Genomic DNA, 14,642 nt, shown 5'->3' with positions numbered 1-14,642 from the left:
AGTTCCAGAGCCTTTGGTTCTGTGTGGTTTTAGGCGTTTGACACTGTGGTGGGGGAATATTGAACACTATCTCTTTCCTGATTAAAGACTTGGTTTTTCTAACTACTTTAGTAGTTGTGTTTTTCCCAAGTTAACAACTCCCAGGAGAGAGGCCGGAGAAGCAACCAAGTACCATTAACCCAGGAGAATGTTTCTCTCATTACCCCAAGACGTTTGACCCTGGGTGCTCCCCTCTTCGCTGGCCCCGCCCTCACATGAAGCTTAGGCTAGACCGTCTGGTCTTCAGCATGGGCATAGGCGTTCTGGAGATCTGCTCCTGCTCCTCCTCCTCCCTGCTCGCTCCGAATCCGGCTGACCAAACCCTTCAGCTGGCAGGCAGGTCCTCAAGGCTTATCTTCCAGCAGCTGCTCCTGCCTACAAAGGCTTTCTCTGGCTTCCCACCAAATCTGACCTGGAGCCCCCTTTTGTGCAACCTTCTTTCTCCTGCACCAGCTCTGGCAGCACCAACCGCCACTCGCTAGACCCCACAGTCTGGAAAGAAGATACATTTTCACTTAAGAGACATTTGCTCTAGCTAAGTAAAGAGTAAACGGGAAAGACAATAAATACTCAGTACCAAAGAACCCAGAAAGGTGGAGAAGGGCAGTGGGCATGTGCAATGTTCTCCGCCCACACAGCCCCGTAGTTCCCAGATGAACTTTCTAAACTACAGTTCCCAGACGACCTATCCAAAGAAGGTTAAGATGTAGTCAATGGATGGATCCATATAGGTTTAGCTGCAATGGAATAGGTAGAAATCCAGGATACAAGTCATGCCCCTAACAGCCAATCAGAGACCGGTGCGCCAGGAGTTTATAGCGGACCCGGAGGAAGCCGAAGGTTTTTGTAGTAACGAGACGGGGCCGCATCTTTCTACGTCATCCGTCCGCGACCGAGGTGGTCCAGGCCGCGCCATCTTCGAACTTGGACTTCCGGTCGGGCTTCGGTGGTTGGTGAGTGTACGGCATCAGCCTCCGCGCGGCCCGAGGACAGTGCCTCATGCTCCCTGCCTCCCCCCTATAACGGGGAAATGACGGCTCCCCCACTCCGCCTTGCTCCGCTTGGCAGGAATAACAGCGGCCTTCCCCTCTCCCCGCCTCCACGGCCGCCGCCGATCCCGCCCCCTGGTCCTTTCGCGGTTACGCCGCCGCGGGGAACCTCGGCGCGCGCATCCCTACCCTTGGCCCTGGGCGGCGCACTCCCGGTCTTCGGGAGCCGCCCCGTGTGGCCCCTGACCCCTGACGTGTCACCCTTCCTGTACCCGGCGGAGCCCGGTCGCTTCCGAGCGGTGGCCGGCAGGCCTCGCTCCTCCCTCGGAGCCTGCCAGAACCCACAGGGCCCTAGGATCTATGCCTTCTAACCGGCCCTTTTGACAAATGGGGTGCCCGAGGTCCAGAGAAGGGACAAAACAGCACAGAATCCTAGATTGAGACCTTCAAAGGCCCCAAAAGGTCATCTAGTCCAACTATTTCTTTTTATAGAGGAGGAAACTAAGGCACAGAAAGGGGAAGTGACGTTGCTGGGTACCCACAGCAAGTTTGCTGTTGGTCTGGCCTTTAACTTAACTTTCCTCACTCCTCAGGATGGGGTACTTGAGAGTCTCTTCCTGCCCATCATCTTATTGAATAAATCCGTCAGTAAGAATTTATCAAGTGCTTGATGTAATAATAATAGCTAGAATGTATGTAGCACTGAGATGGATTTTACAAATACCTTCTATTATCCTCACAACAACCCTGCCTAGTAGGTGCCTCCATTTTACAGGTGAATAAACTGAGGTAGTCTGTGGTATCCAGTCCAGTGCACAATCTAGCTGCATGGTGCTGGATACAAAGACAAAAATGATAATACTAACAGGTAACATTCATATATCTATTATATGCCAGAGGCTTTACAGATATGGAATTTGATTCTCAAAGCAACTCTGGGAGGTAGGTGCTATTCCCATTTTACTGCGAGGAAACTGAGGCAAATGGGTTAGGTGTCTTGGCCAAGGTCATACAACTAGTAAGCTGCTAAATCCTGATTTGAACTCAAGATCCAGCATTTTTTTGTCAACTGTGCCACCTAGCTGCTTTAATGAAAGTTCCTGCCCTCAAGGAGCTCACAATCTACTGGGAGATATAGGATGTACAATATTTAAGGGAGGAGTTCAGGAAAGGTTTTTTGAAGGAAGTGACAGGAGCTGAATTTTGAAGGAAGCTAAGGTTCCAAGAAGCAGAAGGTGGAGGGAGAGGAGTCCAAGTATGAGAGACAGTCTTTGTAGAGGCTTGAAGATGGTACATGAATTGGCACATTTGGGGAACAGCAGGTAGCCCAGTTTAGCTAAAATGTACAGCTTATAAGGGGAAGTAATATATAATTAGCCTTAAATGATAAGCTGGAATCAGATTGTGAGCATCTTTAAATACCAACAAAAGAATTTGTGTTTATCCCAGAAGCAATAGGGAGCCACTGAAGCTTCTTAAACGAGGGAAGTTATGTGATGTGGTCAGATTTGTGCTTTATGAATATCAGTTTGATGACTGGAAGATGGATTCAAGTGGAGAAAGGCTGGATGCAGGGAAGCCATTTAGGTTATCCATAGTCCAGGTGAGGTAATGAGGGCCAGAATTAGTGTGGTTGTGACATGATTGGAAAGGAGTTGGCTGTGAGAGAGATAACTATTTTGTATATATTTGGAGTTTACTTATCTATGTAATAATCTTCCCCAAGAGTGCACATTTCTTGAGGACAGAGACTGTTTCTTTTTTTGTCTTTGTACTCCCACACCTTAACCCAATGCCTGGCACATAGTAAGTGCTATATTTCCTGGTCTGGGCCCCCTGCATACCTGGCGGACAAGAACGTTCTGAATAAAGGCTGAGAAATGGTTTATGGGGTTCTCTGACACAACTGAGTTTGATGTTACAGGAATGAACAGCTATGAATTGATAGCACCTTCACTCAAGACCCTTAAATTCCCATATTGCCGGAGGTGGGGTATTAGACCTGACATAAATGCCTTCTAAATTCAAGGTCTAGGTTGGTAATAGACACAGGTAGAAATGCCAACCATACCCTGCTACATTCATTCTGGAGTAAAATGTTATCTCACAAGGGTTTTCATAATCAGATTCTAGCTATTTGGTATTAGTCCCTGGAAGAATGAACATGACCATTTCAGTCTACTGACAGTGGTAGTAAGTGAAGAAACTTGGTTGGGGGGAGGAAGTGAGTGGGCTGCAGAAGCAGAGCCAATAGCAGAGCAAGCAAGGAGTTGTCTTCTCCTTTAGTTGACTTATTAGACACATCTATATGTGCAGGTGTAGCCACTGAAGAGTAATGCTGATGGATGCCCTAGGAGTTGGCTGTGTTACACTGGGAGGGGCCAGCCCAATGGGGGAAACTACTGTGACTGAGTCTCCTAGAAAAGAAGTGCCAGACCAAGTTGTCTCTGAGGCCCCAACATTTGGACCTAAGAAAACATGTGATGATAATTCCATAATGATGCCTTCAATCTCGATTGGACTTGAGGATCCCTCTGATAAACAAAGCCTCTTGGATTCTCATCCAGAGCAGGAAAACATCTCCAAACCAGAATGGCAAGGTATGGAGCCAGTTCTTCCATTTTCTCACCCCAGGGTAAAAAAAGAACTAAATTTAAGACTTCTCACAGACATGGGGTATGTTTTGTTTTGTTTTGTTTTTATCCCCTCTTTCTATCTCAGGGAATGTGTATCAGAATCAGGGCCTAGGCATGGGTGGAGTAGCTTTGAGACCTGGCACCTTGCCCATAGCTTCTCCTCTTTTTCTATAGATGTTCCTTCAGAGACTCCAGAGATCTCAAAGGCAAAGGCCCCAAAGACTGGACGGAAAAAGGGTGTTCGCATTCGAAGAGGCCCAAAGAAGGGTGGAGTTGGGGCTAAGGGTGGCTGCCCATCTACCTTACAGCAACCTAATCCTCCATCAGGGACCCTGGGACCTGGTCCCCTAGATCAACCTGGCCCTCCACCTACTACTATCCCTAAGAAGCGGGGTCGAAAGTCAAAAGCTGAGCTACTGTTGATGAAATTGTCAAAGGGGCTAGAGCAGCCTGAACCCCCACCTCCACAAAGCCCCCCTGAAGACCCTGAGGCCCAACCAGGGGCACGACCTCGCCGTCGAGCTGCTAGAGTGTGAGAATTGTGGGGCTGAATTGGGGGGAAATGATGGTTATAGTAGCAGTAATTTGCCTGATATGGGAAGGAATAATAGCTAACATTTACATAGCATTTACTCTGTGCCAAGCATTCTGCTAAGCACTTTACAATTATTATCTCATTTGAAATAGGATGTTTCTGAGTAATACCAGAAGACCAAAAAAAGAATTGGGTAAGCTTCTGAGTTAGAGAGAAAGTTTTGGTCTCTATGAGGATTAAAGGTGGGGGTTTCAGGTTAAGATTCCCTTTGTTCAAGTATATGGCTACCTCCTTATTGATTTCTTGTTCTTTAACTGTAGGCTAGGTAGTGCCCTTTTTATAATTTCCACCCTACCTACATTCCACTAATGTTCTCCCATGTCTTGGTCTGGGTGGGAACACAGTATAGATTCAAGAGGTTTTCCCTTGCCCATACCTTTTTTTTAGCTCTTGTCCCTATCCCTACCTTTCTCCCTTCTTGTGGCTTCTTTATTCCCATGTGACCTCTCATTCTCTTCTGTGGTCCCTGACCTGATCCTATTCCACAGGGCACTTCTGTACCTTCAGGAACTGGCTGAAGAGCTCTCATCAGCATTGCCTGCCCCAGTCTCTTGTCCTGAGAACCCTGAAATGGGTGGCCAACCTAAACGAAGCCAAGGCCGTCGGCGGACAGCCTGGCATGGAGAAGAGGAAGGAGATGATTCAGCACGGGATGCTGACTTTGTACTTCAGGCTGAGATTGAAGAAGGGGAAGAAAGTGAAGTACCTAGTGAGAGCTCCTCTGACTTGGATCTTACAGCACTTCGAGGGACTGGCCTTCGTGGGTCTGCCTCAGGGGTAACCTAAAAGGGCAATGGGGGATTGGAGATGTAGCTGTCATCCTGACAGGAAGCAGCAGGGTGCCAGAAGGATTAATTTCCCCAAAAAAATGAGGGATTTGGGAGCAGCTAGGTGACTCAGTAAAGAGAGCCAGGCTTGGAGATGGGAGATCCTGGGTTCAAATTTGGCCATAGATACTTTGTTGCTATGTGACTCTATGCAAGTCACTTAATCCCTATTGCCTATCTCTTACCTCTCTTCTGCCTTGGAACCAATACATTCTATTGATCCTAAGGCAGAAGGTAAGGGTTTTTTTTTTTTGTTATTGTTTTTAATCAAGATAAGCAAAAAAAGAAGAAGAAACAGGACAGATAAATAGGTACCTGTATGGTTGGTAGGCAGGAAGCTGAGTGGGCCCAGTGGGAAAAGAGGTTACTAGGAAATTGAGGCATATAAAAATTTCTCCTTTCTTTTATCTTTCAGAAACAGAAACAACAATGTCGGGGAATGGCTCCCAACGGACTTCCAAATTCTATCATGGCTCCTGTCTGGAAAAGTCTCAACCTCACCAAAAGCCTGTGAGATCCTGGGGATTACAGGGGGAAACAGCAGGTGGTAAAGGACATATTTTAGAGTGGAAAGTTAAGAGGGTTAAAATAGAAAATGGATTGTGAGGAAATGAAGAAGTGTTAACACTTCATTGAGGCTGTAATGACAGTAGTGACTGAAGGGGACAATACTGGACCTTGGTTCTACCCTTTCTTCTCTTGTCCCTTTAGCCGAGAGCAGAGCCATTCACATTGGGAATTCCCTGAATGGATCCCTTCAGCCTTGAAGTGGCATTTACTGTCTGAAAGGTAAGCCTGAGTAGTGTCCTTTAAATTAAGCAATTCACAGAGAGAAAAGGAAGGGCTAGAAAATTATAGAAGGGAAATGGGAGGGTTCAAATCAGTGAGGATATAAGGAAGGCTCATTGTTCCCTTTGCCCTCCTCTAGTGAAGCAGCATCCTACTTGCCCCAAGAGCTGAGATCTCCTCTTTTCTCTGTGCAACGGGAAGGCCTTCCTGAGGACAGCACTCTCTATAGGATAAATAGGTAAGATGGATTAGCTTTAATGTCAGCTTCTGTTTCTTCTACATGCCTATGGGATAAAGACAGAAAAAGTAGTAAGTAGAAATATGATGATAATTTGCTATCCTCTTCCCTAAGAAAGGGCTAGTTATTCTAGTTCTAATGGTGTGGGTCCTAGGACCACAGTGGTCATAAGACAGTGATGGCAAACCTTTTACAGATGGAGTACTTCTTCCCCCGCCCCAGCATGACATGCTCCTACCCCCATCAAGTATTGGGTGTGCCCCATCCTTACCCCAAACAGGGGAGGGAGGAAGTGCTCCCATTGGGCTGCTAGGCAGAGGTTCAGGGATGTGAAAAAATGTCATCAGCCAAGGTGGAGAGGTGGAGGGGAGCAGCTCTGACTGAGTCTGTCTTAGGGAGGGAGAGGAGGTCTGCTGAGTGCTGACAGAGTGCTCTGTGTACCATCTTTGGCACCTACACCATGGGTTCACCATCACTGTCATAGTTGCCCCCAAGGTTATGATAAGAATGTGGTGACTTTTAGGCCAACACAGAAGTTAACTTTTGTTCTGTGATATGCTTGGTACAATCAAATACTGAGTGCAGAAGGCACAAGGTGGTTCAGAGGTCTAGGAACCAGGCCACATCATCTAAGTCTAGGCTAGGCTCAAGATTTATTATTGATGATAGATTAGAACATGTAAGAACAAGTAAGATGTTGGATCAATGAGTATATATGCTTTAATTTTTTATTCTTTATGCTTTAATTTATTAATTTTTATTTAAGTTAATATACAGTAAATATAATTTATGAGGAAAGTGTTAGACTTTCCTCATTTCATAATAATCCCAGTTCAGTGATCTCATTTTGAATAAAAACTAACATATATCCATCCCTTCCTTAACCCTTTCGATCCAGTTAAATCCTACCTAAAGTCTCAACATTATGGTTTTTCTGTAGGTTTAGCTCACTGGCACCACATCCAGAGCGATGGGATGTGTCCTTCTTCACAGGGGGACCACTGTGGGCACTAGAATGGTGCCCAGTACCTGAAGGTGCAGTCGTTTCCCAATATGTGGCACTATTCTGCAGCCCGAGCATGAATGAAACCCATTCCCTAAGCCGGCCTTATGAAGGCCCTGGGCTTCTACAGCTCTGGAACCTTGGGACACTGCAGCAAGAAAGCTGGTGAGGTGGGGTTGGGTACCCTGCAAGGGGAGAGCAGACTGGAGAGGGGATGGAGAATAATGGGGCTGGAAAAGCTACAAAAAAATGTTACAGGAACTGGGGAAGAAGCCTTCCTTATAAATCAAGTTTCTTCTTTATTGAATATGCTATATTGGCAAGAATACTTTCCATATATTCTCTCTATTTCATCTTCTTCCAGCCCAAGCAGTAAGGCTCACCTTGCCTATGGCATCGCTTGTGATCATGGGTGCATCTGGGACCTCAAATTCTGCCCTAGTGGAGGCTGGGAGCTTCCCAGCACTTCTCGAAAGGTGCTTTCTGAATTGTGGAGAAAATGAGGATAGAATTTAGATTGGAGGGGCAGTTTAGACTCAAGAAGAGCCCTGAGAGCTCTTGGAGTTAGGTAATAGTGGGTGGTAGAAGTGAAAGAAGGATAGTTTGAAAGAGTTGGGATATCTGAATTCTATGGGAGGCAAACCAAGAAATAGACATTTTCTAAGAGGGAAATAAAATCAGAGATGATTAAAGTAGGAATCTGAAGATTTGACTCTTGCCCTAACCTTATCCAATAGGCTCCTTTCCTGCCCCGGCTGGGTCTCCTGGCTCTGGCCTGTTCAGATGGGAAAGTGCTACTGCTTAGTCTGCCCCACCCTGAGGAACTTCTGGCCCTACAGCCTCAAGGTAAGGGGGGACAATAAGGATTCCAAGACCCTTGGGGGGGGGGGGGTATCATTCAAAGCATAGGGAACCATGGGTCTTGGTAAGGGTTCATTTATCTGCAGTGTTCTCTATACACTTCTGTCTAGTCACATACACTAATTCTCTTCTTCCACTCTTAGTAACTGGCTGCACAGTATAATTGTAATACACTATCTACTTTCACATTTTTTTCTCCTCTCACTTTTGTGGTTAATCAATTGTGTAAACTGGGTTCTGGGGACAGACAGCCTCAGTCAGGAAGACCTGGATTCAAGTCCTGCCTATGTCACATACTGGCTGTGTGACCCTGATCAAATCACTTTTGACCACTAGCCCACTAGTGTTGCTCCACTATCATTGCTTCAGTAGCCCAAACTAAAATTGCAGAACAGTTGTCTGTCTTGGTAGAAAGAGCCCTCAATTAAGGGAAATCATAGGTTTGGACAAAAAAAAATCTTCCAGGGATGCTGATGATAAATGGGGAAGATTGGGCTTCTGTCCCGCATTTCCTCTAATTTCCTTCCCCCCTTCCCCTCAAAACCTGTGTCCCTTCTTTGGACTGTTTTTCTCCTGCTTTGCCATTTTATCTTTCCATCAGAGGAGAGGAAGGTAGAGGGAAGAAGGGTACCTAAGTCTGAGCTAAAGCAGCCATACAGAAATAAGGAATGAAAAATAGAACCCATAGGTTATAGATGACTCCAAGAAGGCCAATGTCTCCCTTTCCTTACCTTGTCATCTCTCTTTCCTCACAGATGCTCTCAAACCTGCCATCTATAAGGTGAGTATAGGAATCTGTTTCTCTCTAGTTGAGATTCTACCTAACCTCTAACTTTCCTTCAAGTTGCCTTCATGCCAACTGCTGCCAATTTTCTGGATATTACCTTCTGACTGAAGCCTGCCTTGAGTCTTTTCTGAAATAGATGTTACTAAGTCTCACTTTTCCTTAACCATACAGGTTCAGTGCATAGCCTCTCTTCAGGTGGGCTCAGTACAAGCAGGAGAACCCTCTGAGTGTGGCCAATGTTTCAGCCTTGCCTGGATGCCAACTAGGCCCCATCAGCATCTGGCAGCTGGGTTCTATGATGGTGAGTGGACATAGAAACAACTTGTAAAAAATTTTTATTTTATTTTCATATCTGCATTTTTTCACTTGCATTCCCTTCCTCCCCGCCCCCCAAAAAGGAAAAAAATGTATCTCCAAATCTGTTTCAATCTGTACACTGAGTCCATCACCTCTCTTCTAGGGGTTGGGTAGAATGTTTCATCTTGAGTCCTTTGGTCATTGGGTTGATCAAAGTTGTCTTTATAATAATGGTGTTACTGTATAAATTGTTCTCTTGCTTCTTATGTGTCTTCCTGGATTTATTTGAAAGCATCCCCTTCATAATTTCTTACAGCACAATAGTTTCCAATTCACTGACATTACAAAAAAGAGTTGCTATAATCATTTTTGTACATTTCTTTGATCTCTTTGGGGCATAAACCTAGTAGTAATATCACTAGATTAAAGGATACATGCAGTTCAATAGCTTTAATAGCTTTGGGATCATTTCAAAACTTTTTTCCAGAATGGCTAGACCATTTCATAGCTCCATCAGCAGTGCATTAATGTACCTGTTTTCCTAGTCTCTAGCATTTGTCCATTTCCTTTTTTGTCAATTTTGCCCATCTAGTGGGTAAGGTGAAACCTTAGAGTAGAACTGTTTTTTTGAGGATGAGGTAGAGAGGCTGAATTGGTTGTAGCTGTGGTAGGTGGATTAAGTAAGGCTACTCAGGATGTCTCACTTATTCCCACAGGATGGGAGACAATAGTGAGAGACAGGGCCCTGGCTTGCTTTCATAACTAGTACCTGTCTCTACTTTAGGCACGATAGCAATCTGGAACCTACCCACTACATCACTGTTGCAACGTGTTCGACTTCCAGATGGCTCCTTGAAACTCTATCCCTTTCACTGCCTCTCAGCCCATGACCAGGCCGTGCGTTGCCTTCAGTGGTGCAAAGCTAATAGGTAAAGAACAGAGGGATCAGAGGAGATGGAAGATGAAGTATGGGACAGGTCAGCATTTAGAGGATCTGTTGAATAATGTCCTGTTTTTCTGTCTTTTCCTAGTAATTTTATAGTCTCTGCTGGAAGTGACCGGAAAATCAAATTCTGGGATTTAAGACGACCTTATGAGCCTATCAACTGTATCAAACGCTTCTTAAGCACGGAGCTGGCATGGCTGCTCCCTTACAGTGGAGTTACTGTGGCTCAGGACAACTGTTATGCCTCGTATGTAGAGCAGGGAAAAAGGAAGGAATTGGGAGTAGAGGGGCAGGTTCAGTGGGAGTGGGTGGATGTGGATGCTAAGGTGCTGGGTGTTTTTGCCTGATGTGAGTGGGATTCTGAGGGCTGAATCTGGTCTCAAGCTATATAAGGATTGACACCTTTCTCTCTCTCAAAGCTATGGGCTTTGTGGGATTCACTACATCGATGCTGGTTTCCTTGGTTTCAAGGCCTATTTCACTGCCCCTAGAAAAGGCACTGTCTGGGTGAGTCTTTCCTTACCCTTTAATCCTCTTGGGTGGGGGTTCTTAACCTGGGGTCCATGACCCTGCTTTTAGAATATTTTTATCATATTTTAATTGATTTGCTTTATAATATTGTGTATTTTATACATTTTAAACTGAAAAAGGGGCCTATGGCAAAAAAAAAGGTTAAGAACTCTTGCATTCAAAGAACTCATTTTATTACCACACAAAGCAAGGAGAGGGACAAGCAGCTATCTGTGAAAGGGAGAAGGAATATGTTGTATATAGAACACTAATATCACCACCAAACAGGAAGATGGTTAGGACTGACAAACACCCCTGTCTTATTGTAGAGTCTGTCAGGGTCAGACTGGCTTGGGGCAGTGGCTGCTGGGGACATGTCAGGGGAGCTCATCGCTGCTGTGCTACCCGACATGGCCCTCAACCCGATGAATGTCAAGCGTCCAGCTGAACGCAGATTTGTGAGTATCTTAGCAACTGATGGAAATGCCATCCACTGGATCCCTTAGCCCAATCTGCCCTTCTGGTTTGCCTAAATAGAAATTAATGTAGGCTTTCTTCCAGCTGGAGTTATTCAGTGGAAAGAGCATTGGATTGTTGGTTGAGAGCCCTAGATGAATACCTCTCCATCCTTGGGCAAATCATTTACCTGCAGCATGATACAGTAGAAATGAGCTGAATTGAGAGGTTTGAATCCCAGCTCTTGCTACCAGCTGTTTGGTGTGGCTTCGGGCAAGTTACATGATTATGACCCAAATTTTTTTCTTTCTCCCATAACTTGCCTTTCCTGCCCTAACCTCAAAGGCCCATGAATCTTACTAGAGCTATAGTTTCTTTCCTTTTTCTCTCATGCTATCTCTAATGTTTTGGAACTCCAATCCTATGACCTCTCCCTATAGCCCATATACAAGGCAGATTTACTGCCTTACTGGGAAGGATCTGAAGACCAAGATCACAATGCTGCCTCACCTTTGGTCCCTGGACCTCCTAAAGCCAGAACTTATGCTGAAACAGTCGAACATCACTACCTGCTCTTCAGAGACACAGACCTGGTAAGCTGGGGCCAGAGGGTAGCCAAAGAATTGGGTAGAAGAGGGGGTAATAGTTTCTGTGGTGTAGGGAATAACTCTAAAGCCCAAGAAGGCCCTTAGTACATAGGCAGTATAATATACTAAGTCTTAACACTGCTTAACTACAGCGTGGATTCCAAGATTTGCTTCAGAGGGGACCAGTACTTCGAATGCAAGAAGGAGAGGGACGCTCTCAACTCTGTCTTGACAGGCTACAGCTAGAGGCTGTTCACAAGGTATGCTCATAGGATCAATACAGATGAGAAAACAAACAGGCTCAGAGGGGATTTAGCTTCACCCCGCCACATCTCACACACTCACTTTCTCTGTCTCTGTCTCTCTCTTACTCACACACTCATACATACACTCTTCTATTCAACTTTTGGGGTCAGTATCAGGAACAGGTTATGTGTTTAAATAAGTTAATCTTTCCAGATTCTTTTGCTCATAATGGTCTCTTCTATTCTAATTCACTTCTGAGTATCTCTAGAGCCTGAATCCTTTGTATGTCTCTCTCACCCAGGTACGTTTCAGCCCAAACTTGGACTCTTATGGTTGGTTGGTTTCTGGGGGCCAATCAGGACTGGTGAGAGTACATTGCGTTCGTGGCCTTACCTCCCCCTTGGGCCACCGGATTCAGCTTGAGAGCAGAGCCCACTTCAGCTCCATGTTCCAGCCACCTTCCCCACCTCAGGGGCCCAGTTTTCCTCCAACCAACTTCCACCTGCTGTCTGACCCATAGTTTATTGATCATGCAGCCCTGGGGATTCAGGTTTCCTTGGTCCTGATGCTACTTAGTAGCCATATGACATTTCCAGCTCTGAATCAAACAAAATGGAAACTTCCCAAAATTGAAAGCCTGCCCAAGTCTTACAACTTCAGAATGATACAGTAGAATTTGTTGTCAGAGGACCTAGGGATGAATCCTGGTTCAATCAGTTATGATGTATGTGACCTTGAGCAAGGACCTCAGTTTTCTCATCCATAAAATGAAGAAGTTGGACTAGACCTCGGAGGTTCCTTCCAGCTATAAATCTACAATCCTGTTAAGCTATAAAGACTACATCCCCAAGACTCTGGACTGAACCTGTTCTCTTGTAATCACTGCCCCCTGCTGGCAGGGGGTGTCCAGACATGAACTCTATATAGTCTCCTCAGCAAATGAGACAGAAGCAATCCTGTGCCAGACATAGGGTTGGAGATCAAGCTGCTCATATTGAGCCTGTTGTACTTGTAGGCAGAACTGAGTAAAGGTGCTGAGTGCTTTTGACACACGTGTGCTTGTGGTTTGGGAAGAAAGGGGTAGAGCAGCTATGGTAAGACTTTGCCAGGGGTTCTTCACATCTGAACCTGCACCCAGAGCTATGAGGAATGCAAGTTCCAACATTTTATTGGAATGAAGCTTCTATGATGTCAAACCAACAGGATAACCACATTGATGGTTCAGACTCAGAGACCAAAGCATCGCCACACGTACTTCAGCTATAAAGTGTGGACTGTGGGATCCCCCAGATTACAGAGGGTTACATAGAGATGAGAATACCATGTCCACCTTTGGAAGTACCAACACCCATGACCACAATTGTAGACATAGCACAGAAACAAATGACCCAAGAGACAACAAAATGACTACAGTTTCCTTAGGGAGAAGGAGTAATATTGATTGATCTGGGTCTGTTCTTTTCAACCATATGTTGGCATCTTTGGATGGTTTTTCCCCTGCTCCCTTGTCACCACTTTAGTGGTGCTGACAAAAATTAAGAGTGGCAGAAGAAGAGAGTTTAAGGTTCTCGTGCCACAAGAAAATGCCATCACTTAAATAGTGATTTAATGTCTTGTGAAAATATCCATGGGGGCTTCTCTTTGCATGGGTTTTCTAATCAGTCCTCTCCAATACCCAAATTCCCAACAAATTAACCTCTACCTTAATGTTCCTTTCAGATGGAATTAGAACCTGGGGACTATTGTCCCTTCTCTCTCCCTTTGCTGAAGGAAAGATACAATTTTCATTATCAATAATCTACTTTCTTTGAAAGACTTAAGAACTCTATAATCAAGTTATTGACTAATCATGACTTCAGAAAAATGATTTCATACTTACCACTTCTTGCCTGAGGTACATAACAAAAAATACATTTTCAGATAGGGTTAATTGTATGAAGTTTTTGGTTCACAATCTTTATTTGTTACAAAGGAGGGCTACTCCTGTGGGTGATAGGTTGGTAGATATAATAGTGATGGGAAAAAAAAAAACAGTACAAAAATCTGCTATGACTTCCCAAAGTCATCCTCCTTGCTCAAGAAATTTAGTATCTGGCTTACCATTTTTCTCTACTCCATCTTCTACACTAATACTAGAAGATATCAATATAGGTATTGCATATTGCCCTCCCCATCCAACACCATAATCAAGCAAATCCCATTTCTTTCTTCCCCTCAGCCACCCACCCTGGACCTTGCTATCCTACAGGTGTTCAACTATGAGCAAAAATGAGGATTTCTTTGACCATTACTTATCATTCCTTCTGTGCCTATACCTTCTAACTATTCATCCTTATGATCTCCAATCCTTCCCTCTCCCTGTCTTCTCAAGCTGTTATCCTATTTTGACCTCTCCTTTTCCAGTCTTGACCCAATAGTTAACCACTTCAGTTCCACACTGTTCTCTACTTTCTTAGTCCCTTGCTCCTCTAGTTCTATTTGCTCATGTTTTGTCAAATCCAAATCTTGAATTGGTTCCACTATTTACTGTCTCTGCTGCCCCTAATTTATTATCCCACTTCTCAGAGTTTCCTTTTTTCCTCTCCTCAAACTTCTCACACTTTTCTCCTCTTCTGCAGCTCTTTAGTAGCTTCAATTTTTTTAAAGGGAAAAAAAATATTTGCTTTGAACTCTCCTCATCCCTTCATCTCAAAATTTCATCCAGCAACCCCACCCCACCCCCATCATCTTCAGTCTTAATAATGAAGTGGTTCTTCTCAGTGCCAGCCTTTCTGTATGTGCTTGATCCCAGAATTTCACTTAATCCAGCAAACTGCCCCCTCAATCATCCCTTCTG

At 44.8% G+C, this 14,642-nt stretch overlaps 1 protein-coding gene across 3 annotated transcripts; it reads left to right on the top strand.

Moving 5' to 3' along the window:
• Positions 1–531: 531 nt before the first annotated feature.
• Positions 532–12,854, top strand: GTF3C2 (general transcription factor IIIC subunit 2). Of its 3 annotated transcripts, none has more exons than XM_007476006.3 (19): positions 532–992; positions 3,345–3,628; positions 3,839–4,196; positions 4,748–5,036; positions 5,502–5,596; positions 5,798–5,875; positions 6,015–6,113; positions 7,054–7,281; positions 7,481–7,592; positions 7,854–7,962; positions 8,733–8,758; positions 8,936–9,065; positions 9,846–9,990; positions 10,093–10,254; positions 10,427–10,514; positions 10,847–10,975; positions 11,414–11,566; positions 11,713–11,820; positions 12,108–12,854. In XM_007476006.3, the coding sequence occupies exons 2-19, from the start codon at positions 3,364–3,366 to the stop codon at positions 12,324–12,326; spliced, it is 2,793 nt and encodes a 930-aa protein (XP_007476068.1). In that variant the 5' UTR covers positions 532–992; positions 3,345–3,363; the 3' UTR covers positions 12,327–12,854. The 3 variants fall into 3 exon arrangements, with proteins under 3 accessions (XP_007476068.1, XP_003339746.2, XP_016283707.1); XM_003339698.4 differs by having other exon boundaries at positions 988–1,490; XM_016428221.2 differs by lacking the exon at positions 532–992 and adding an exon at positions 1,525–2,631.
• The last annotated feature ends 1,788 nt before the right edge of the window (positions 12,855–14,642 follow it).

This window comes from Monodelphis domestica, chromosome 1 (assembly GCF_027887165.1).
Source record: "Monodelphis domestica isolate mMonDom1 chromosome 1, mMonDom1.pri, whole genome shotgun sequence".
NCBI lineage: Eukaryota > Metazoa > Chordata > Mammalia > Didelphimorphia > Didelphidae > Monodelphis > Monodelphis domestica.
Note: the sequence above shows the minus strand (reverse complement) of the source record. Positions and strands in the feature narration are given on the sequence as shown.

Coding starts and splice junctions, on each gene's coding strand:
- GTF3C2 (XM_007476006.3), top strand. CDS start 3,364: ATGCTGATGGATGCCCTAGGAGTTGGCTGTGTTACACTGGGAGGGGCC. Junction 5,037..5,501: donor TTCGTGGGTCTGCCTCAGGG/GTAACCTAAAAG, acceptor TTTATCTTTCAG/AAACAGAAACAACAATGTCG. Junction 11,821..12,107: donor AGCTAGAGGCTGTTCACAAG/GTATGCTCATAG, acceptor TCTCTCACCCAG/GTACGTTTCAGCCCAAACTT.